This window comes from Lathyrus oleraceus, chromosome 7 (genome assembly GCF_024323335.1).
Source record: "Lathyrus oleraceus cultivar Zhongwan6 chromosome 7, CAAS_Psat_ZW6_1.0, whole genome shotgun sequence".
In the NCBI taxonomy this organism is placed as follows: domain Eukaryota; kingdom Viridiplantae; phylum Streptophyta; class Magnoliopsida; order Fabales; family Fabaceae; genus Lathyrus; species Lathyrus oleraceus.
In genome coordinates, this window is record NC_066585.1 from 201,971,205 (window position 1) to 201,996,980 (window position 25,776).

General features: G+C 35.9%; 1 protein-coding gene across 1 annotated transcript; it reads left to right on the plus strand.

Moving 5' to 3' along the window:
* The first annotated feature begins 1,619 nt into the window (after nucleotides 1–1,619).
* Nucleotides 1,620–6,110, plus strand: LOC127102921 (protein MAIN-LIKE 2-like). Its single transcript, XM_051040238.1, has 4 exons — nucleotides 1,620–2,306; nucleotides 2,391–2,434; nucleotides 5,933–6,004; nucleotides 6,094–6,110. Exons 1-4 carry the CDS (start codon nucleotides 1,639–1,641, stop codon nucleotides 6,108–6,110), a joined length of 801 nt encoding a protein of 266 aa, XP_050896195.1. The 5' UTR covers nucleotides 1,620–1,638.
* The last annotated feature ends 19,666 nt before the right edge of the window (nucleotides 6,111–25,776 follow it).

Consider the following 25,776-nt stretch of genomic DNA (forward strand, 5'->3'; position numbering starts at 1 on the left):
ATTGACCATTCTCAAAAAATATAGGATTTTGATATGTCATCTTTGACACAATACCTGATCCTATAAAGGATTGTATTCTTTTTTTCAAATGCAAAAATGTTGCATTTCTCTTCATCGTGACTCTAATGGTATCAGTGTTTCTAAAACAAAAACCATGAAGCTCAGACTCAAAAGTTTCACCATTGCAGTGAACGTTGACACTGTATAATGATGAAGATGACATTTTGGAGATGAAAACTATTTTGCAAGTGCAGATGAATGTGAGTGAAGTGTCTTGGATGTTGATAGTAAGACACTTAAATAGATGGTATCAGTGTCTCACATGCTAGCTAGTTCTGAGATGATGTGTCAGACATTGAAGCTACTCTGAGATAATGTGTCAAGCATGCAATACAGTGTGAGTTGATGTGTCAAGCATGCTAGCTAGTCATGAGTTGATGTGTCTGTCATGCAAGACAGTGTGAGTTGATATGTCAAGCATGCTAGCTAGTCAAGACAGAAGTGAGTCTTCAGCATGCAGGATACTAGAGAGCCACGTGACTGAGATGATGTGTCAATCTGCAAGACAGTGTGAGTTGATGTGTCAACCAGGCAAGCTATCAAGAAGTGACTCTTCAGTATGCAGGAGACAAGATAGCCATGTGTCGGACATGTAAGACAGTTCTGAGATGATGTGTCAGTCAGGCAAGACAGTGTGAGTTGATGTGTCAGACAGGCAACCTATCAAGAAGTGAGTCTTCAGCATGCAGGATACTAGAGAGCCACGTGTCTGAGATGATGTGTCAATCCTGCAAGACAGTGTGAGTTGATGTGTCAACCAGGCAAGCTATCAAGAAGTTAGTCACCAGCATGCAGGAGACAAGACAACCACGTGTCGGACACCTAAGATGGTCAGACATGATGTGTCAACCATGCAAGCTATCAAGAAGCTAGTCATCAGCATGCAGGAGACAAGACAGACACGTGTCGGACACCTAAGATGGTCAGAGATGATGTGTCAATCATGCAAGCCATCCATAAGTGAGTTGTTCAGCATGCAGGAGACAACAATGCCACGTGTCAGACATGCAGATGGTGGCGCCAATTGGTTTGGCGCCTACACTTAAGGCTTGTACATGGTCGCCAATTTGAATGGCGCCCCCATGGAGTCAGTCCTCGAAACCAAGCATTCAGAACTAGCCTTGCTTGCATGTACCCTATGGTGTCGCCAATTTGAATGGCGCCCCCTCTTTATTATTGTACATGGTCGCCAAATGAGGTGGAGACACCATGCAAACACAATTTTTTATGCTCTCCTCCATTTGCCTATAAATTCATCCACTCCTTCAACAATTCTTCCACACCAACATTCTCACTACTTCATCTACATTACTTCTTTTACAATTTCATCTTCAACAAAATCTTCCAATTTCATCTACACCAACTCCCCAACAATATGTCTTTACTCACAATGGGCGAAGCACACAGAGGAACAGTTGCAAACATCGCAACATACGTAAGTTTTTTCTTATACTAATTTTTTATGTTTCATCTCCACCAACCCCATTTTATTTTGAAATACCAACTTAGTCAAGTGTTATATTATTTCTATTATAGTATGTATCAAGGTTTGGAACTCGAGTCCACGAATTTGTCCCAATGGACCCGATGATTCAACCTTATGTTGAACTCGCCGGTTTTGGTCACATTAGCAAGATTATGTCTTGGTCTATAGATAACAAGTTCATTCTATCCTTATGCGAAAGATGGAGGCCAGAGACACACACATTTTGGTTTCCAACCGGTGAGTGTACCGTGACGTTAGAAGACGTCTACATGCTTTTAGGACTACGAATTGAAGGCAAAGCTGTTAATGGTAAGACCAACTATGCAAATTCAATTTGCATGGAGCTTTTAGACACTGATTTGTTAGATGATAATGCTAGAGGTCAAGGTATACTACTCTCACGCCTAAAGTCATATTATAATAGTTTATATTTAGATGAGCATTCTACCGAAGATGCTCGAATAATCAAAACTAGATGTTACATTATGTTGTTACTAGGATCCTTTTTATTTCCCGAAAGTAGTGGTTCTAGCATGCATATTATGTACTTACCTTTACTTAGACATATAAATAGAATAGGTAGTTACAGTTGGGGATCCGCATGTCTAGCCTATCTCTATAGTTCGTTGTGCAAAAACTCCCACAAAGACACATCTACATTTTCTGGATGTGCTGTTTTGCTACAAGCATGGGGATGGTCAAGACTACCGTCTCTAGCACCGGTCAATAACAACCCCTTCACTTTTCCATATGCAAAAAAGTAAGTTGTTTAAATTGCTATATCTTTACTTACTTCCTTACAGTTTAGTACCCATAACTAATTTATTTTAACTTTTTGGTGTAGATGGTCGGCACGTGGTATGAATTACAGTAGATGTCCGAGACACTGTATTACTCAGTATCGCAACCTGTTGGATCACCTTCGACCGACAGACGTAAGCAAAATAACTTCATTAATTCGTCATATTATGTTGACTTTTTCTACATTCATTTAAATCCTATCGTCTTTAACATTTCAGTTCATTTGGCGTCCATACCTTAATATGGATCATGAGCATCAGGTCAACCCTGAAGACGCAGCCGTATGGACAACATGTACACCGATAATACGGTCCACAATAGTGGAGATGCACAACACCGATCGTGTGAAGAAACAGTTCGGTATGGTCCAGAATATCCCAGACCCCCCAGCTAGCCTAGGAGAATGGCATATGCGTAAAGTGAACGACCAATGGAACTACAACCCTTGGCAAACCTTCGCAAGATCAGAGTGTCGCAAGTGGAAGCACCGTCATGACCATGTCTTAACTGACGCAGTCATGCCAAATGAGGTAAAACCAAGTCGTACTTATATGGCTTGGTACAGATCAGTTGGATTTCAATTCATCGCCGATGATATGTACCTCTATGACCCACGCCAGACAAGTTACACACAAGAAGGATCAACATCTAACCCCTAACAACATTCTCAGCCTGGTTACTCACAACCACCTATCCGTCAAACTTTCCGTTCCACAAACACACAAACATACAACCAAAACATGCCATTCACCCAACCCCAATACCAAGAACATCCCCCATACCACCACCAACAAATGGACCATCAACCTCAGACCGAACATCGCTTCGCACCCACACCATCACCCTACCAAAGTCGCCTTAGCCAAAACACTAACCGCCCCTCCTCCTACCGTAGCCAAGAACCCCAAACATCACAATACCAAAACATCCCACAACCATGTCTCTTCCAAACACCCCAACAACCTTTCCAATCGTTCCTAGACCCATCATTCACACCCATGTCTCCCTTCAACCGTCCCGGTCGCCCATCCATGAGTCAACCACACCCCAACTTCTCTGGCATGGGTCATGAGCTCAGCTACGCCGGTACACCATCATTGAATACTGAAGACTATGCTGAGTTGGCTGAATACCTCAACGGATCTTCTCTTGTAGGAGGTAATGACGCTCCTGGACCATCAGATGAACAAACACCGGTGCAGAATCGTCAACGTGGGTTAGGGCCAAGGGTTAGGGTAGCTAGGGGATGTGGGACCGGAGGTCGGTTAGGTGATCCCGGTCATCACCATTAGGATTCTTTGTGTAAAATCCAAATTTTATTAATATCAATTCGTATTATATCAAATTTATCTTTGTGTAAACTCCAAACATTAGGTTTCTTTGTCTAAACTCCATTTTGGCAAAATTCACATACACATGTTTTGACTGAAACTCCATTGAGATGTCTACTAAATTGTTATGTTGGACAAAATTTCATAATTCTAAAATAAACACATATGATAATACAAAACATTATAGGTCAGATAACAATTGAAATGTCAAAGAGTCCAAGTTCAGGTGCCCATACCTTTCTAATAAAAAATGCAAATGATGCAAAACTTTTGTCCAAATTCATTATCTTGAAAAAATCTAAAACTTTTATGTTGAAGGTTTTGTCATTTAAGGCTTTTATCATTCAAACAGAAGGGCTTGAATTTGGTCCCTTTTGGCAAAATTCACATACACATGTTTTGACAGAAACCCTAATTTTGGGTCAAGTTCGCAAGGACCTAACTCACTCATTTTTAATTATTTTAAGGTGGGACCAAGTGCATTGGAAATTTTAAGATGTCTACTTAACTTGTTATGTTGGAAAAAAATTCATAACTCTAACACAAACACATGCAATAATACAAAACATTATAGGTCAGATAACAGTTAAAATGTCAAAGAGTCCAAGTTCAGGTGCCCATACCTTTCTCATAAAAATTGCAAATGATGCAAAACTTTAGTCCAAATTCATTATCTTGAAAAGATCTACAACTTTTATTTTGAGGGTTTTGTCATTTGAGGATTTTATCATTCAAACAGAAGGGCTTGAAGTTGGTCCCTTTTGGCAAAATTCACATACTCATGTTTTGACATAAACCCTAATTTTGGGTCAAGTTCGCAAAGACCTAACTCACTCATTTTTAATTATTTTGAAGTGGGACCAAGCGCATTGGAAAATTTAAGATGTCTAATTCAAATGTTATGTTGGACAAAAATTCATATTCCTAAAAGAAACACATGCAATACTACAAAACATTATAGGTCAGATAATAGTTGAAAAACTCAGAAGTCCAACTTCAACTGCCCATAACTTTCTCATAAAAAATCCAAATGATGCAAAATTTATATCCAAATTCATTGTCTTGAAAAGATCTACAACTTTCATGTTGGAGGTTTTTTCATTTGAGGCTTTTTAAAGGGAGACGCCAATTGGATTGGTGCCCCCTCTTAAAAATTACACATAGGCGCCAATTGGATTGGCTAGGGCAGGTGCCCTAGCCAATCCAGTTGGCGCCTCCTTGCAATTTTTAAGAGGGGTCGCCAATCCAATTGGCGCCTCCTCCTAAAAGTGGGGTATTTTGGGAATTTTTCTGAAAAGTGGGGTATTTTGAGAATTTTTTCGAAAAAGTGGGTTATCTCGGTAAAAAAAATCTTATTTTGAAGGCAATAGATGAATAGAGATTAGAACTTGATTAGTTAATATTAACATATAAATTTTTTAAGAGGAGGTAGAAAAAAGAAAAAAGTTCAAAATTATGAAATAAGCAAAAGTTTAGCATTGACACTAACGAATTAAATATTAAAAATAATTAACAAAACTTTTTATTATATGTTTTATGATAATTGACCGTGTATCCTCATATTTTTAAATGGTTTATTCTTTGTAATGGCATCAATTAGTTGTAATGAATGAGATGCTTCTTGTCAATAGTACTATTTTAGGCTACCGTGACAGTGTCTTATTTGTCCTGTATTCCACATGAAATGCATAAGGGATAATTAAAGCCAATGCCTCCAATGATTCGTTTTACATATGATACAAAATCGACGGTTTATGTGCGATATACAATAGTTTTTTTTTATAAGTTTTTGATTATAAATATTAACAATTCGACCCATCCAAAAGTTGATTTTTGACCTATATGTATGTTAATTCAATTTTATAGAATTAATAAAATAATCTGTTTAATTAAAAATGGCGCACATATAATTTTTTTTTATTTAATTTGTTTGAGAAAATAATTTTTAATTATTTATATATCTTAGTTAATTTGCCTTAGTGAAGCAAGAAATCGATTGTATTGCTCGTTTGATGCATAGAAGATGATAAAAATATGATACAATAAAGAATAGTTAAATAATTTTTTTTAAATAAAACAAGATATGATATAACATGATAGAAATATATTATATCTTTGCAATCTATGCATACATGAATAGAAAGATATATTATTCTTTTATTATTTTATGTATTTGATACTTGATATATCTTAGCGTATTTTGTTTTAAGGAATGTAATATTTTCATGTTTGTTTCAATTTAAAAAAATTATAGGTATGTCCCTCTTCTGTGGTCCTGGAACATTGGTTCCATTGGTGCTCCCGACTTCCCAGACCCTCCCTATAAGTTAATTATTTGTATTGGTTGAAAATATACATGTTGATTAAGTTAAGTTAATTGACTTTTGTTTTTATTCTCTTATACTCTTGTATTAGATAGTAGTGAGATGTAGTTTAATATTTACTTTTGGGGATGTGCGTACCGAGGGCCTATGGGTGGTTTGGATAAATTATGTATTGTAACAATTTTGACATAGTGTTATTCAATGGTTGTCATTTGATAATGGTCGTGATTTTTTCTCTGATTTTTTAGTTTCGACGTTATGTCCTTGTGTTTGTGTTATTTTATTTTCTCTATGGTGGTTTTTCCCAACAACTGATATCATAACTTTTAGTTCAATCTATGTATAGGAGTTCTTAGTATGCTCTCTAGTTGCAGCTATGTATGATCTTCCATATCATAAAAGAAAGGTGATGTTGTGAAAGAGTTGGTGAGATTCAATTACAAGTACTGTTGTGCAGTTTATGCTAGACAAAATTGATGGAAGAATTGTTTTTGACTGTGAAAAATTAGAGTCAAAGATATGTTAATATAATCAGGATTACACATGGTGTTAGTTAGTGGTTAGTACATGAGCATTGATTGACATTGATGCAAGATGTAGTATGATATTATGTCGATGGTTGAAGAACTTTCTGCCAACATGGAAGTTGCACCATAAATTTTCAACCAAATTTTTTACAAGTGAAGTTCGTGAACGAGTTTAATTTCAAGTGAAATATATTTTTCATGATGGAGTATGTGATTGTCGATGATTACAATGTGAAATTCTTGGAGTGATTTAGCTTCAAGTGAAATATATTCTTCGTGGTAAAGTATATAGTTTTTAAACTATGATGGAGTATATAGTTTTTGAACTATGATGGAGTACATAATTCTTCATGGTAGAGTATATATTCTTTGCGTAATGTAGCTTCAAGTGACTATACTCTTTATGATGGAGTATGATAATTATTTTTGAACTATAAATGTCGGTGAAGACAATGAATTTTTCTGTATTATTTTCAATCAAGGTGGAGATTATTGGTATTGGTTAAAATATACATGTTGATTAAGTCTCACATCGCTAACTTTTGTAAAGGAAGTGTGAGCCTTGGGCTATATAAAGGGATCAAGCTCTTCATTACAAAATGAACAAGTAAAAATCACTTTAATCTTGTATTTAAATTTTTTGTTCTCTTACATTGTTGTGATAGATTGTTGTGAGATGTAGTTAAATATTTATTTTGGGGGTGTGGGTGTACTAGGGGCCTAGGGTGGGTGAGGATAAATTATGTGTTGTAATAATTTTTACATAGTGTTATTCTCTAGTTGTCATTTAACAATGGTCATGGTTTTTTTCTCTGATGTTAGAGTTTCTACATTATGTTATTGAGTTTGTGATCATGTTCTTTTATTCTCTCTATGTTGGTTTCCCCAATAATGTGTACAATTTAAGATAGTAAAAGTCAATTATTAAAGGTTGTGTTTAATGCACTTCTTTATTTTTCCATGAAGCGAAAGAAGGCTCATGAAAGAATCTCCCAACAAAAATTGCAAAATCAAATTTAGGTTGTCTTGAGTCACATGAAAATCTTGTGCCCGTTTGATAAAACTTTTCCAAATATATATTGAGTTAAGACCAATGTGTTTTACTACCTTTAACCATTTACAACAAACATATCACCACAATGCCAGGCCATTTTATGTTTCCCCTTTACCAGGTGTAATATTATATATTTTATATGCACATTGAAGTTTTTAAATCTTTCACACGTGGTCCTTACTTGTATTTCTATTAGTGTCTCCATGAAACTATGTTTTGTCATTTTATAAGAGCAAAATCATTTTGTAATTTAATAATGTCTTTGTCATTTTTCATTTGTATCAATATTGTTTTTATGGTTGTCGATATTGTATATTTACATGCATTCTTTGTAAAATAGTATATTTGAAACTTCTTGTAATTCAAGATCCGTTAAGAAAGTGACACTTGAAATTGTTTGTGTTGTTCACTTCGTCCAATGTGAACTTAGTTAAGATTGAAGAAAGAATTACTTTTCTGTGAGCTAATGATGCTCCTATTGATAATGATGCTCCTGATTTCTTTCTATTGCCGTTTTCAAGAGGCGTACTGCATGAAGGACACCATGATGCTTGTGGTGGTCGTCGCAAGTGTAAAAAGAGGATTATGGCAGTTTGCACTACATGGAGGACACCATGGTATGTGTGGAGGTCTCCACACCTCTTTAATTGTGTCTTCTTCGTTCCTTTTCTCTCTCTGGTGGACTCAGTCATGGCTGGTGCCATGGCGGACGCGATGTCGGTGACCATCAATGTATTTTTGACATTTTTCTCCGCTTTGTGTCGTTTTCGTCCGGTCTCTTCATGTATCGACTCTTACTTGTAACATACTTGAAACATATACAAATTACCAGCATAACACTACAAAATGCGATAAAGTGACACTAAAACATGTGAAAATCAAGTCAAAATAAACTATGTGTTTCAATGTTATCACTTGTGCTAAGAAGATTCTGAAAGTAGTGAAAATCCATGAGAGTGTTCGGTCGGGGACCATATGGCTAGCCCATAACAATTTCCTCTCAAGCTTATTTTTGTGCTCAACAAGGCATGGATTTGCTACTCCGAATTTAGATTCCGACCACCCTCGTGTTTATGTTTGAAAGATCAAAAGAAATGGTTTTAGACCCTTGGGGCTTCGTGTATTTTACACTCCATTTTTGAAACGTGTATTTTTGGAAGTGCCATCATTGCAACTCTTGGGAACCGTAATACTTGAGTGTTGCGTGCGAGTGATTTGATGTGTTTGATAAAATATATTGCCTTTTTCATGCTAGAATATAGTCTTTTGAAGAGTTAGTGTTGCTTTCTTTGAGTAATTTCCTCAGTTTAACAACTATCTTTTTCTTTGGCGTTTCACTTTCCTACGTCCAAAAAGTTAGTGTAATATGGGTAAAAAATCACAGAATAACGCTCACAAACCCCTGAATAATGGTGAATTCTATTTACTCTTCCACCACTTCTTTTTTCGCTAGAGTGGGCATTCTTGATGACGCATTTACCGAAGTTGGTCCATCTTCCTACTATGGAGTCTTTAGTCTCACCAAGGATGAAAGGATATGTAACAAATATGGAGATTGTACCATTCCTTTTTATGAGTATGCTTTTAATGTCTTGGGGTTTCATTTATGTCTTATTGCCTTTGAGATAGAAGTGTTGAAGAATTTAGTAATGTATCCTTTGCAACTTCATCATGTGATGTATATCAAGGTTTACTAGTCTTTATGTGAGTGCCTGAAAGGAAAGCCTTATATGATCTTTTTCGTTCATTTCTTGAAATGTCGTCGTAGTCATATGAATCAAGGTTATAACAGATGGTTAATTTATGTGGAGCCGAATGTGCATGCCTTTGAGCCTTTTCCCAAGCCACAACCTTTTGAAGACCTTTTTTGTTACCCCATCGCCTCCAAAGTGCATGCCACAATTTATGTTGTAGGGGATATAGTGGAAGGACGATGTGTCGAGTTGTTTCCCAAGTACTGGACTGAGAGTCACTTCCTTATGGGGAACATTTTGTATGTATATCCAAAGGAGGATCTTTCTGATGAAGCTTTGTACTAGAAGAAAAGGTTGGTGAACTTCATGAGTGAGCTAGGTTACCTCGGAAGAGGTACTCTCACGGGCGAGATCGAACCAAGGCGCTTGTAGCACTTCATTGAAGTTTAATTGTTGATGGAGGCTCGCTCCAAAGAAAAAACAAAATTCATATTTGGTAAGCTCTAGAAACTCTTGGATTTTCTATCTTTATTGTGCTTGTCCATGATATATTCATTCTTACATTGATTATAATGATGTGAAAACCACATGAAAGATGAGGTAATCTCCTCCTATTGAAGAAAATAATATGGCTGACAGGGAGTGACGTTTCTTTTAATACGCCCCCGATCCTGCCGAATATATCAGGTTTCCCTCCTTGTCAGTTGCTGACAGGGTCGAGCTTCTATTCCTCCAAAGACCACTGGGAGCAAATACGGGAGGATCAAATACTCAAGGATGAACATGTAAATCATATCCAATAACACCCATGGTTTTCTTTGTGCTTACTTTGTGATGTGGGAATTGATTATAATAGGTGGATGTGCAAAGCGTCTTTGGGTCCACCCTTGATTTTATTTGCACTAAATCTCGATCATGTTGGTTATTTTAGAGACAAAATTAAATTAAATAATTAAAACTAAAATAAAATCCAACACTTAAATATAAATAAAATAAAATAAAAATAAACACACTATTAATTCTATTTAATTATTTTAAATATTTTGAAAAAAATAAAAATAAAAGGACTCTAAATGAATAAAAATCAGATGCAAATGTGCTCGAAAAATTAAAATGAATGCACCAAAATGATCAGTGCGAAATAAACTTATTGGAAAAATACAGCGTTTCTTTTAATTTTGAAATAAATTTTGACCGGTTAAACAGGCTCAAGCTAAACAAAAAGTGGCCGAAAAATTAGCTAAAAAATAAATCGAGCATACCAGATTAAACTACGCGAAACGTAGATTAATAAAGCTGATGTCTGGAAGCTTGATTTTAAAAAATTCCGTCCACTGATTTGATGCACATCCGTCGATTAATTCAATCGGTTTGCCTGTAGATCCGAAAAAAATATTTCGACTGATATTCTAGGCACTATGCGGTATGGAATGCATGGTATGCTATGTAGAGATGTGACAACTATGATGAATGTACGGAATCCGTGATTAAGGGTCAAAATCAGGGTGTGACACAGGCGAACATTTTAAAATTGAAACCTTCTCTGCTATAGATAGTGCAACAAAACCAGTTCTCTGGAAATCCCACTGAGGACCCCAATCTTCATCTATCAGTGTTTGTACATTATGCATACACGTTAAAGAGTAATGGAGATGATCCAGAAGCAATTCACTTACGTTTATTCCCTTTTTCCCAAAGAGATAGATCCAGAGCATGACTACAGTCTCTACCTGCAAACTCCATCACTACTGGGAAAAAACTCAAGAAGGCATTCTTAGCCAAATACTTCTCACCAAGTAAAACAACAACGCCGATAAATCACATAACTATGTTTAGACAAACTGAAGAATAATCACTCTTTGAAGTGTGGGAAGATATAAGAACATGATGAGTCTATATCGTCATCAAGGTCTAAAGAAATGGCTTATCATCCATGCTTTCTATAATGGTCTGCTTTACAACACCAGAATGACCATAGAAGTTGCTGCTGGAGGAGCCCTAATGGACAAACCCTTCAATGAAGCTTACCAACTTATCAAAAACATGGCTCATAACCATTATCAATGGGGAACCGAACATACTCAAGTGGAGAAAGCACAACAAAAGGGAGGCATGTTCAAAGTAAATGGCTTAGATCATGTGAGTGCTAAGGCCGATTTACTTACCGTAACTTAACTATTGCTCCCAGTCCACCAACAACAACACCTCCAGGTTTCCAAAAGGGAGCCACTGCCTCTCCTTCCGCTCCTAGAAAATCAAATTTGGAATTAATGATGGAGAACTTCATCATAACTTAGACCCAGTAAAATAAATAATTCATGAATCAAAATGTTCACACAAACAAGTTGGTGAAACAATTGGCGGACAAGGTTGACGCCATGGCCACACACAACAAGATTCTTAAGACGCAAATCTCTCAAGTATCCCAGCAACAAGCGGCTACTGCTGCTACCGTTGGCACATTTCTAAGCCAACCTTGTCGCATCTCGAAAAATACGATTCCTCGCGATGGTCGCGGAAAAATAGTGTTCGAACAGAGTCGCCACCGAACTTTATTTATCCCAATGAGGGGATAGGAAAATATCGATAAAACCTTTAGGAAATGGAATAATGGTCGTCGCAACCATATTCGGGTTCGGGAGTGGATTACGTGAGGGGAAGGTGTTAGCACCCCTTACGTCTGTTGTATTCAACGGGAACCTTTTAGCTCTAATGTACGTTTCGAGCGTTAATTTATGTTTGTTTGTTATCTTTAGGTTATAAAATTATGGAAATGGATGAGAACCTCAGAAAGGGAAAGGGGAGGTTTTTTATTAGTGTGCTCGTGAAGATACAACAATCTCCTGCCTACGTATCCTTATGGTATAATAAGGAAATCAGAGCATTCGTAGTTCGGGGAACTACGGTTGGTTGGTGTCTTTTATCGAACGACTGTTTAAGTCGCATCCTAAAGGCTAAACATTGACTTGTCTACTCTCGGCGGAGGCTTAAGCATTAGTTTGTTGTGCGCATTAGAAAGGATTAAATAGTGTTTTTTTAAAAGAGTTTCAATCACACGGGGGTGGCAAGTTGGATTAATATGTCGAATGTTTCGATTGGTTGAGATGTTTTTGGTTGGATGACGATTACTCGGATAGTCGAGTAAGACAACTCGTATCCTAACAACCGGGAAAGGGAATAGAAGACTCTAGACCACTTTCTTTTTCATCCTTAATTATAGAAAGGATTTGATAATAATTAAGGTGTTTTAAATGGATGACGAATACTCGAATAATCGAGTAAGACAACTCGTATCCTAATAATCGGGAAAGGGAATATAAGACTCTAGACCGCTTTCTTTTTTCATCTGAGTGATTACAAAAATAAGTTTGCATATGGTTGATGTATTTTAGCATGAACGACAAATAATTGAATGACTGAGTAAGACAACTCATATCCAAGCATTTAAGAAGAGGAATTGAAGACTCAAGACCATCTCCCTTTTCGTATAGTTCGTTATGAAAATGATTTGATTAAGTATGAGTTGGTAAAAAATGACAATTGTTCGACTAACCGAGTAAGAGAACTCGTATTCAAACAATTGAGGAGTGAAGTTGAAAATTCAAAGTCAACTCCCTTTTCATTTAGCCTATTGTGAAAATATTTCGATTTAATCGGAGTTTGGAAGTTGGTATAGGAATGACAATTATTTGACTAACCAAGTAAGAGAACTTGTATTCAAATAGTCGAGGAGAAAAAATTGAAGACTCAAAGTTATCTCCCTTTTGGTTTCTTGTTATAAAAGGATTTGATTTGTTTGTGCTTAAATGGATTAGAAAGGACGACTATTTGACTAACCGAGTAAGAAAACTCGTATTCAAATAATCGAGGAGAGGAGTTGAAAACTCAAAGCCATCCCCCTTTTCATTTTCAATTGAAGTGTTGTTTTAAATGTGATTAAGTATTTTAATTTAACTTTTATAAAGAATATTCGGTGTCGGATCGAGGTTTTAATTTTGTGTTTATGAATAAAATGGATTTTATTTTAGTGAATGATTCATCTAATCGATCAATTAAACCGAATAGGTCTCATTGTAAGAAGGCTCAAGAGTAAGCCATGTGAGATTGATGGTGATGCTTTTACAAGCGATCGACTTACAAAGGTGTTTGAAAATGGGCTCGACATTTGAATCGAGAATTGTGTGATTTGTATTTTTTGAAATTGGTTTGGGTTGATGATGAGATAAGTCGGTCCATTTTTTATTAGCAAAGTTGTTTGATTAAACTTTAATTAAATCGTCTAACTAAGGTAATTATAATTAATTATCAAAATTATTTGATTTTAAAATTAGTACAATCAAATAATTAAGTTAATTAAAATTAATTAACAAAATCATCCTAATTTAATCAAAACTTTAATTAATTGATTTTTTTAAAAAAAGAGAAATAAATGATAATATAAAAAATATGAAATAATCGAATTGAGTCGGTGTGCTCAAACTGGTTTATACATGACGACAATGGAATTGGAATGTCGTATGTGGATCAAAATGCGGTGAAATGTACAATTGATTTATTGCAACTTTGACGGTATATCGGCATGAATTTACCGAATCCGTGGATAAAAGAAATTGATTTTAAATGCAATGAAAATCCAACGGCATGACAACGACCAATTATAACATATATTATGCCAATTTGCCAAAAACACACAATTTTAATCCAATCCCAACACACTCAACAAAATTACTTTCATCACTATAATATATCATAATAAGTAGAACAACCCATGAAAAGAGGTATTAAGAGTCAAACTCCCATGTACGTAACCTCCCAACAAAGTGGCACTATGGAAAGTGATATCACCATTTTAACAAGACAACAAGGAAATAACGACATTTAAACACGCCATAAACCTGCCATAGCTAACACTAACCGGCTCCAATATAAATCAATATGGAATTTAATATGCCCATTTAATCATGGTATGGTTTGCACAGCTGCATAGAGGACAACAAGCATACACATCTTGAACGTTATAGTAAACCAATACTTTACTTATAACAGAGAGAGAGAGAGAGAGAGAAAAAAAAAAGAACACTTACCAAAAAGCAAATAAACTGATCATGATTAAAATAAATACCAGTAAGGTCACTATGGGCAATGCTCATAAATTATGATAACTTTAAACAATAAACCCAAAGTCATCGTAGTGTCGCTAGCAGCAACCACTTCGTATAATGACTCACAAACCCAAACACAATCTGAAATCAGTAAAATAACAGTGCAACCAAAGTCGTACTCAAACCGACTATATAGGCAATCAAGACGAAATAGCGGATAAATACCACAACTATACATTTAACATGATTTACAACATTCGAATAGCAAACAAAATCGAGCATAAATATGTCGCAATCGAAATGAAATTAAAGTAATGACTATGGCAATCAGTATGATATCAAAGAAAATGCCGCACAAATTGTTACTGTGATGTTAAACGGTTGTAGGCGTCGAAAGTGTGATGAGCTTAGAGTTGTTGTGCAACTCTTGATCTCACGGCAAGCTTGAAGATTTATGACCGGATCTGAAATGTTTTGTTGTTTTGTACGGAGGAGGTCGTTGGTTTGTTGGAAGGTGGTTAGGACACGGCGGTGAGTTATATTGAGCGACGGTGGATCTCGTTGCGATTGAAGTGTCGTCGGACGGAGAGGGTTCTCGGTGACGGAAATCGTAAATGAGATGTTGGTGTGGGGTTGTATTATGGTTTTCCGGAGGGAGAGTGAAGAAAGGCGTGATGGGGTTTGTTCGGTGGTGATTTTGGTGCGTTTGCCAGGAGGTTGTGGAGCGCGGAGGGGGTGTTGCGGTGAGCGTGTGGGATTCCCCCAGGAATAGTGAGTGAAAGTGTATTCAATGATGGGTGTTGGTGAGAGAGAGAGTCTATGGTAGGTGGCATGAGAAGAGAGATATAGTGAGTACTGAATGAAATTGGAGAGAGAGCAACGGGTCAAGAAAACGTGTGTGGGTGAGGAAATCTTAGAGAAGATTTTCAGTACCGTTGGAGATGTGCTAGCTATGAAAAACAATAGGAATCCAATGCTAAAATATTTATTAAAAATTCCTAAACAGTAATTTTATTTAAATAATAATAATAATAAAACAAACTCTAATTTGGATACTAGAACAAAGAAATAAAAGGACCGATTATAAATAGGAGTCGGATGAAAATTTGCTCGAAAAATTAAATCAGACACATTAAAATGATCAGCACAAAATATACTTATTGAAAAAATACAGCGTTTCTTCAAATGTTGAAATAAATTTTCATCGGTTAAAAGGTTCAGGCAGACCAAAATGCAACTGAAACAGCCGCTGAAAAATACAACGAGCTCACCAGGTTAAACTACGTGAACCGTAGATTAATAATACTGACGTCGGCAATTTTAATTTCGAAACTTTTTATCTGCTGATTTTGGCCGTACTTGAGAAAAGATTCAACCGATTTGTTTGTATTTTTAATAAGTTTATCCTGACTGATATTTCAGGTATTATTAATGATAAAATGCATATTATGATGTACATATGATGTAAACTGAAAATTAAATCGAATTTATAAAAATTTAAAATGCCCGGACAAAATTGGGGTATGACAAACCTTAACCCAATACGAATGGGACATGCTAATTCCATCATACTACGAACTGGGACAAAACTAGATGGACCCTTCAATCCAAGAGTTTTAGACCCTACAATGTATAGGAAAGTTGAGAGAAAACCAGAGAAAGTGACTGATAAGAGCTAAGTAGGAAAACCAATAGTTGATAATGAGGAGACGACCATAACCAAAGAAACTGTTGAGAAAGATAAGCCATACATTCCTCCATCATCTTATAAGCCACCAATACCATACCCTTAAATACTTGTCATTGACAAGGAACTTTGTGACCTATGAGCTAGTGTTAGCTTAATGCCCCTCTCGATCTGTGAAAAAATGAACTTAGGAGACTTGAGGCCTACAAGAATATCCCTCCAGTTAGCCGATCGTTCTGTTAAGTACCCCATAGGTATATTGGAAAACATTCCAATGCACATTGGACAATTTTACATTCTTATAGACTTTATAGTGATGGACATAAAGGAGGACTCAAACATCCCTATCATCTTAAGAAGAACCTTCTTAGCCACATCATGTGCGATCATAGATGTGAAACGAGGGAAACTAACCTTTGAAGTTGGTGAGCAGAAAATTGATTTTATTCTTTCCCAATTTATGAAGGCTCCAGTTATTGATGATACTTGTTGTTTTATAGACATTATGGATGAATGCATAAAAGATCCTACATCAGAAACACCGCCGACTACAAAGTTAGTTAAACTTCCAGCCACTGACATAGTAGAGGAAGATGAGGTTGCATATTATCGCCGATATGTAGAGGATAGCCTAAGAGAATGTCTTGCACTTACTCCTAATCCTATGCCTAGCCCAAAGTAACCATCAGTAGAACTTAAGGAACTACCCAAAAACCTGAGATATGAGTTTCTAGATGAGCAACTTGATTGTCCAATTATAGTTAATATTGATCTTGATAGAGAAGAAACTAAGAAACTCTTATTTGTGTAAAGGAAGTACCCTAGAACTTTAGGCTACAACATCTCTGATTTAAAAGAGATTATCCCTTTTGTGTTCATGTATAGAATTATGCTCAATGAGGACTTTAAAATCTATAGAGAACATCATATGAGGATTAATATATTATAAGTGAGGTAGTTAAAAAGGAAGTATTAAAGTTGCTTGAAGCTCAAATAATCTATCTAATATCAGATAGTCAACGGGTTAGCCCAGTACATGTAGTACCAAAGAAAGGAGAAGTAACAATAGTTAAGAATGAAAAAGATGAATCTTTAGCTAAGCGTTTGGAGACAGGGTGAAGAATGTGTATTGACTATAGCAAATTAAACAAAGCTACCAGAAAAGACCATTTCCCATTCCTTTCATTAACGAGATGCTTGAGTGTTTGGATAGGCACTTATATTTTTGCTACTTAGACGGATATTCATGACTTTTACAAATCCAAATCCATCTTGATGACCAGGATAAGGATACCTTCACTTTCCCCAATGGCACATTCGCATATCGTCGAATTTCGTTTGCACTATGTAATGTACCTGCAACTTTCCAAAGATGTATGATGGAAATATTTTCAGACTTCCTAGATGATATTATGGAAGTATTCATAGATGACTTTTCCATATGCAGATCATGTTTCAAAGCATGCCTTGCTAACTTAGAAAAAGTACTAGAAAGGTGCATGAAAGTCAACTTAGTGCTTAATTGGGAGAAATGCCACTTCATGGTGAAAGAGGGCATAGTCCTAGGACATATAGTGTCTGAAAGGGGAATCTAGGTTGACAAAGCTAAGATTGAAGTTATAGAGAACCTTCAACCACCTAACACTGTTAGAGAAGTTAGGAGTTTTCTTGGGCACACTGGTTTCTACCAACATTTTGTTAAGGATTTCTCTAAAATCACAAAACCCATAACTGGTCTCTTGATGAAAGACTATGAGTTTATCTTTGACAAAAATTTCCTTGAATTATTTCAACTCCTTAAACACGCCTTGATCTCTGCACCTAGTATGCAACCTCCTGATTGGAATCAACCATTCGAGATCATGTGCGATGCGAGCGACTATGTAGTAGGCAATGTCTTAGGACAACGAAAAGATAAAAAATTACATGTCATATATTATTCAAGAAGAAACTTAGATAGAGCTCAAACAAAATATGTTACAATTGAAAATGAGCTCATAGTTGTAGTGTTCACAGTTGATATATTTCTTTCTTACTTGGTAGGAGCTAAAATCATTATCTACACGAATCATGCAACTATAAGGAATCTATTGAGCAAGAAAGATGTGAAGCCAAAGTTACTTCAATGGATCCTACTATTGCGGGAATTTAACCTAGAAATCCGAGATAAAAAGGGAACAAAAAACGTGGTAGTTGACCACCTGTCTAGACTAGATAATATTAAGCCTGAACATGTGCCCATTTATGATGATTTTCCCTATGATAAACTAGTAGCATTAGTTGGAACCGAAGAACCTAGTTATGCTTACCTCACTGATTATTTTGAGAAAGGTAGCTCCAACATTAAAAATAGAACAGAAGAAGAAGTCGCCTTAGCACAAACTACAATTCCATGGTATGTTGACTTCGTAAACTACCTAGCAGTCAGAGTCCTACCTCCATATATGACTTACCAACAGAAGAAGAAGTTCCTTCATGATCTGAAATAATTCTATTTGGATGAACCCCTCATTTTCAAAAGACGAGCCGACAATATTTACTGTTGCTGTGTTCATGAGGAGGAGATTGAAAGCATTATAACCCATTTCCACACCTCTCCCTATGGGGGGAATGAAAGTACATCGAATACATGCACAAAAATTCTCCAAGTAGACCTTTATTGGCCCAACATATGGCGTAATGTCCATGCTATGGTCGTCAGATGTGACCGTTGTCAACACACCAAAAACATTTCCCGACGAGATGAAATGTTCATTGAAAAATATTTTAGATGTGGAAGTCTTTGATGTTTTGGGGATTGATTTCATGGGTCCATTTCCATTCTCAATGGGAAACAAGTACATAATTGTGGCAACAAATTATGTATTTAAATGGATAAAGGCCATCACCTCTCCTACCAATGATGCACGAGTAGTGATTAAAATATTTAAAAACAATATTTTTCCTAGATTCTATGTTCCAAGACTAGTCATAAGTGACGGTGGATTTCACTACATATCTAGAATATTTGATTTTTTTTAAAAATAGTATGGAGTGTGACACCAAATAGCTACCCCTTACCATCCACAAATTAGGGGCCACGTAGAAATATCCAACAGAGAGATTAGAATATATTAGAGAAAACAATTGCTACTTCTAGAAAAGATTGTTCAACAAAGCTTCAAGAAGTACTATGGGGCTATAGGACATCCTACAAAACACCTATAGGAACTACACCGATCAAACTTGTGTACAAAAAATCATATCATCATCCAATTAAGCTTGAACACAAAGCCTATTAGGTTGTTAAGACCCTAAATATGGACTTTAAAGCTGGTGGCAGAAAATAAATCTTAGACCTACATGAATTAGAAAAGTTAAGGCTTTATGCTTTTGAAAATGCCCAAATCTATAAGGAAATGACCACGAAATGGCACGACAAGAGAATCACTAGGAGAGAATTCCCATAAGGGGAACTAGTACTTCTTTTCAATTCCATATTAAGACTCTTCCCATGGAAGCTTCATTCCCGATGGTCGGGGCAATTTGAAGTAACAAAAGTAATGCAATCTGGTACAATTTAAATATGGAGTAAAATAACTAGGTCGTTCATAAAGAATAGGCAAAGGCTCCAACAATACCATAGTGAAGAGGAAATAAATTACTATGCTAGTTTAAAACTACATAAGCCACCTGCTAGTCTACCCGAAGAATTAATGTAAAACACGTTGATTTAACGATGTAAAACAAAGCGTTGCGTGGAAGGCAACCCATATATTTCTTTTCAATTCCCTTTTCCCCAATAAAATAAGCGGTAAATAAAACTTTGTTGAGTATCACTGACATTTTTCATGTTTCACTTTCAGGTCACCTTCATTCTCCATAACATTTTTCCACTAACAATTATTCGAGAATGCAACAAGTCTACAACCAGAGGATCATTTTCAACAATGGCACTCAGAGGAGGTGCTTTGAAGACTTATCATAGAGAATTATGTCTCTGACTAGGTACCCTGATTTCCAATCCCTAGCTTCATTAGGCCTACGTGACAGCCTCATATATATGTTCAATCAAATTGGTTGGGACCAGTTCTCAGTTGCAAGACACCCCACCTATCAAAACCTTTATCTCGAGTTTCTTAGTTCCTTTCATTACTATCCACATGGAAGAGTGGGCATATATAGGGGTAAGACCGTCTTTAGGCTGTCTGGGCATGATTATCAATTTAACCATACTAAGATAGGCGACTTATTAGGATTTCAGATTGGACCTAATACCTTCACTGAGGTGCCCAGTGACATCTTCATGCAAAAATGAGCTTGCTAATTTCTAGGGTAGCATCACCATGCAAAATAAACTCCCATTCATAACCCAACTATTAGGTATTCTCATATGGTTTTAGCACAAACCTTCTTTGGAAAGAGTGATAACACTAACATCGTCAGTAAGGAAGAACTATTTATCATGTTCAATGTTTTCCAATCCTACCCTATCAATTTTGCAGCCTTCCTGCTTGCCAATCTGGACGTTGTAGCAAATTTGACAAGAGGAGATATTTTTGTTGATGGAATTGTCACCTTCATAGCCTTAGCTATAGGACTCCGTAACCAAGTGGCACATCTAGTACCTCTAGGAGGTCCTACACTGCTAGATATTGACCACTTCCTGAACCGACAATTAGTAAGAGTTAAGACGCCTAATGAATTCCAGCTACAGATTAACAATGAAGTTGTCCACTATTTTGTCCTCCAGAACCATGAACAAACAAGTGTCCACAACCGTGATAACTGGATGTACCAATTGGAAGGTCAGGGAGAGGAACCAGCACCACCACAAACCCCTCTCGAACCTGAATACCACCCTGCTCCTTTGTCAGGCTTCCCTGATGGATCATGTACATCACCTTCGAGTATCATAGACCACCATGACATATCACATGCAGCAGATACAAACATCACAGGCTGCCATGGTAGAATAGATTCAGCAACTACAAGGGCATTTACAAGATGCCCAGGGGCAGAACCAGAGCATGATATCATGCCTTCCTGACCAGCTGCAGGGGTTGATGGGAGGGCTAAAAGAAAGAGATTCCAGAGAGTTCCAAAACCAGCATTACTGTGACAAGCTAATCGAGGATACATTACATTATATGTGTGGTATGGGTATGCCTCATCCACCTCTCCACTACGGACAACCCAGAGGTCGAGGCCGAGGTCGTGGCCGAGGTCGTGGCCGACATTGAGCTCTCTCATCCAGGTTCTTTTTTCTTTTCCTATTTTTATCGAAACATTGAGGACAATGTTCGGTTCAGGTGTGGAGGGCGAACTTTATTGTTTTCCTTTTATTATTTTCTAGTTAGATTTACCGTTTTCTAGTTTATTCATGTTAATTAGGATTTTATCGCTTTCTAGTTTGATTATTATGTTAGTTGAGTCAATGCATGTGTTGTTGAGTCTTTATGCGTGGTTTCTTTTTATTTATTGAATTTCCCAGTTTCTTGAGCCATACCAATTTTTTTATAAGACTTGAAATTGATAACATGATTAGAAAGTATATAGGATGCAAATGAAATATAGGTTAGATTGGGGAGACATGGGAAAGTTATTGCAAAATTGGTATCGTCCCAACGCCTCAAGCCTCCCAAATATAGAGATCAATTTGAATACCTATTATGTCCATAACCTTGAGTTTTTGTTCTCTAGTAATCCTTGAGTAGTTTATGTAAGCAGTCAACACCATCCTAAGCATACTTTACATAGGTAAGTTGATGCAAATAAGTGAATGATCACGCTCTTAAAATATAAATGAATAAAAGGGAATGTTCTTTCTAAGTTAGGTGACCATCACCCGATCATTAGCCCAACAGTATCTTATCCTTATAGTTAATAATGAATAAAGCCAAAATGTGCAGATTGATCAAACCAGATCATAGTCACTAACAAACTTTCCTACTATGAGTGTGAAAGGATAACATGCTTAATATGATTGCACTAGAATTAAATAGGATGAAAAAGGGGATGAATGAGTTAGGTTTAGGCATAATATCATGATTCAGATTAGTTTGCATAGGAGGGAGACTTTTGACCGTAAAATATGGAATTGTGTTTTTACGATATCCTTGGTGAACAATTAGTACCTATCAAGTTAATTTTGGCCAAAATGGATTTTGTAGCCACGTATGAGTATTTGAGTGCTATGGTTTTTTAAGTCTTTACACTATAATGCTGCGTTTTCAAAAAAAAATCATGTAAGCAAGCAACTTGCTTAAGGATAAACGAAGGTTCAAGTATGAGAAAGTTTGATAACCACGAAACACATCACGTTTCTGACTCAACGCACATGACATTTTAGTTTATTTTGTCTCCTTTTTATGGAGTTATGATGGTATATTGTGTTTGTTTTAGGTATTTTCCAGATAGGAGCATTCGTGCGATAAATCGGGACGAAAACGACAAAAATTGGAGAAAATACCAAGATTTATACTCATGGAGTTCACCATGACGCTTGCCATGATGTGGCAACCATGGGCGATACCTCGCAAGCAAGAAAAGTCAAAGGACCAGGTTTCTAAACTTATGGTGTTTCCCATGAGGCCATGGCGTTCGCGATGGATCTTAAACCCCACGTTCTGCATATATTTCACTCATGGTGTTCGCCATGAGGCAATAATGTTTGCCATGGGGTTTTATTAAATGCAGTAAAGCGACAAGAAAAAATTAAGTTTAGAAGAATTCTGGGTTTAATCGTTTCCACACGGATTGGTTCAAAGGAAAGAATGTCGATCAACAGAGTCTACGTCTCTAAGATTGGGTTTGAATGGTTTGAAAGTAAAATGAAAAACATATGAACAAAAATAAATGCATTCTTCGGAGTCGAGAGCACTCATCAGGAATTGATTTTCATACTCCCATCAAATACTTAAAACTATTGATCAGTTGTACACAATCTAAAACACTTATCAATATCATCATGTATCTCTCACATCAATGTCCATGTCTGCAACACCGACGAGAGTTCTACCGTATTATCTAATTGACGATCTCTCAGCCTATAAAGCAATACGGAGCATTAACATTAGATACCCACTATGAATATTATACATAAATCCATGTCTAGAGTTTAGAATCGAATAGATGTTCATCTTAGATCGATTTTGAACCGTATATGTCTATAGCAATCAAAACCCTTTAAGATAAATATTGAAATCAAAGATAACATCGAAAAAGATTTGTATAAGAGATTGTATACAACAACCATGATCATTAAATATACATACAAACAAGGTAAACTTACATACAAAACCCCAACAATAAAGGGTACAAAGAGAAGAATGAAGATGAAGAGGAATCTCTCGATTTGTCAATGCCGATTGATGCAGATTCAACTATGGAGCATCAAAATGCAATCTCTAATGTTGTTTCTAAGCCTATCTACTCGGAAAAAATGTTGGTGATGGAGTGGGAGAAAAAATACCAAAACCATGACCATAGAATGAAAAAAATGTGAAAATATAGTATGCTGGAAAGTGAAATCGCGCTTAGTGGTAGCAGATCCCGCTAAGCGCGCTCTGCTGCAATGCGAAAAATCATAATCTTATTTTTTCCATAACTTGAGAACCAAAACTCCGATTTATGCACGGTTAGAAGCGTTGGAAAGATTATTCAATGCTTTATATTACAATGACAAAATATAATTGCTTGAATACCTACAAAAATGAGATAAAAATAATCAAACTCAATGATAATTACATAATAACATAATATTTACACTAATACGTAAATTATACACAATGTTCACAAAACTGAGGATTATTAATGAAAAACAAATGAATTAAGTCGATGAGTGCTAATTATTTCACACTCAAAATATCAACAACTTATCACTCATCAAACTCTCCCTAACTTAGACTTTTTTGTCCTCAAACAAGAATCAATCAACTCAAAGAAACAAAAACAATTATCAAGAAATCATGATCAACAAGTCTTTACAAATGGAAACAAATGTATGGTACAAATATCAAAAGTACACGCAAGACAATGCTTACCATTAAACTACAACAACACAATGGCTATAAAATAAATTATAAGTACAAAACACATGTCGAACACCCAAAAGCAATACATGTTCAACAATGAATCACACCTAACACACAAATTCATCAAGGGATGAAAAACAAATATGAGGGACAAAGTCACACACAACAATCTTGCTAACATAAATTCAAATTATGCATTCATATAAAAAAACTCATATTAAAAGTATAAAAGCAAAAATCACAAGGACTTTAAAGGATTGTAATGTGGCTTGGATAACAAATAATTGTTCTTCTCAAGGTAAATAAAACAAAAACTTTGCATAATCCAATGAGAATGATCACTTCTCATTTTCTCAAGTATTCACGAATTTCCTTCACCCTTTTCTCTTTTCCAAATTGCTACACCAATCAACACAACTTATTAGCACAATGCTATTCTATTTTTTTTCTTTTTCAAGTCTTTTTCCTTTTTCAAGTCTTTTTCCTTTTTCCTTTTTGATTTTCTTTTCTTTTTGTTTTATTTTTTCATTTATTTCTTTCCTTTTCAATCTTTTTCTTTTTCTCAACCTCTTAGCAACAAACCTTTCTTCTCCCCAACTTAAATACAACCAATTATGCAATGTGAATGCTCCCAACCTTTAAGGCAATGGTAAAAGTTCAACCACAAATCATGGTTATGGTTCAAGAAAAATATTATAATCCATACGAAAATAAGCTCAACAACAACATGGATTCTAACATAAGGTTCAAAGGGGTGAACAAATGCTCGCTCACTTACAAGGTAAATTGACTATTTGGTCAAGTGGTTGTGCTCAAAATCAACAAAATGCCTTGATCATTTTAGTGCTATCATACAAATAAACACAAATGAAAGATTAAACATAATTAAAACGAGTTAAACAAGAATGTTGGTCTCCATGAAATTTAGTAAACAATAGAAAGGTTCCTCACATTGGTTATGAACTAAAGTGATTCAAAATTGAACAAAAACTGCAAAAGAATAAATGACATGTAAGTTATACAAAGCCTAAGGTTCATAAGCATTTTAAGTTCTATAAAAAAAATAAACACAAACCGCGACAATGCAACTTTCTTTAAACTGTTCACACTACCATAATACTTCCTTGTTGAAACAATCAAAATTGAACAATCACACAATACATCCTCAAGCTAAGCAAAAACAAAACTTACGACAAACACAAAATTTATTCTAATAAGCTAACAAAATTAAATTAAAACTAACTAAACACGAAACACAAAGACCAAAATTGGTGAAAATGGATGGAAAATGAGAGACTTTTCATCATACAGCAGGGTGCGTTAAGCGTCCTCTGTGCGCGCTAAGCGCGAACAGGCAAACTTGGTTTTTCAAAATTATCTCTTCCTATCATATAATTCATCCAATATCACACTATACTATATAATACTAAATGAAAACTATACAAAATAAAAAACCGTTGGGTGTCTCCTATAAGCGCTTGTTTTACGTCGTTAGCTCGACACCTTTATTGTGTTTTGGTTAGTAACCTCCTCTTTGACACACTGATGCTTCGTCTCAAGTGCAAACCTAAAGAAAGTGTCCTAACCAAACACTTAAACAAATGTTATGAGAACAAAATATATACATCGTTTAAACAAACATAATGGAAAACAAATATATACAAACAATTTACACAAATGCTATAGAAACACATA

Excerpts from the sequence above, each read along its gene's own strand:
- LOC127102921 (XM_051040238.1), top strand. The coding sequence starts at position 1,639 with ATGGACCCGATGATTCAACCTTATGTTGAACTCGCCGGTTTTGGTCAC. Across the intron at positions 2,307-2,390 it reads ACTTTTCCATATGCAAAAAA|ATGGTCGGCACGTGGTATGA; the intron begins GTAAGTTGTTTA and ends TTTTTGGTGTAG. Across the intron at positions 2,435-5,932 it reads CAGTAGATGTCCGAGACACT|GTATGTCCCTCTTCTGTGGT; the intron begins GTATTACTCAGT and ends AAAAAATTATAG.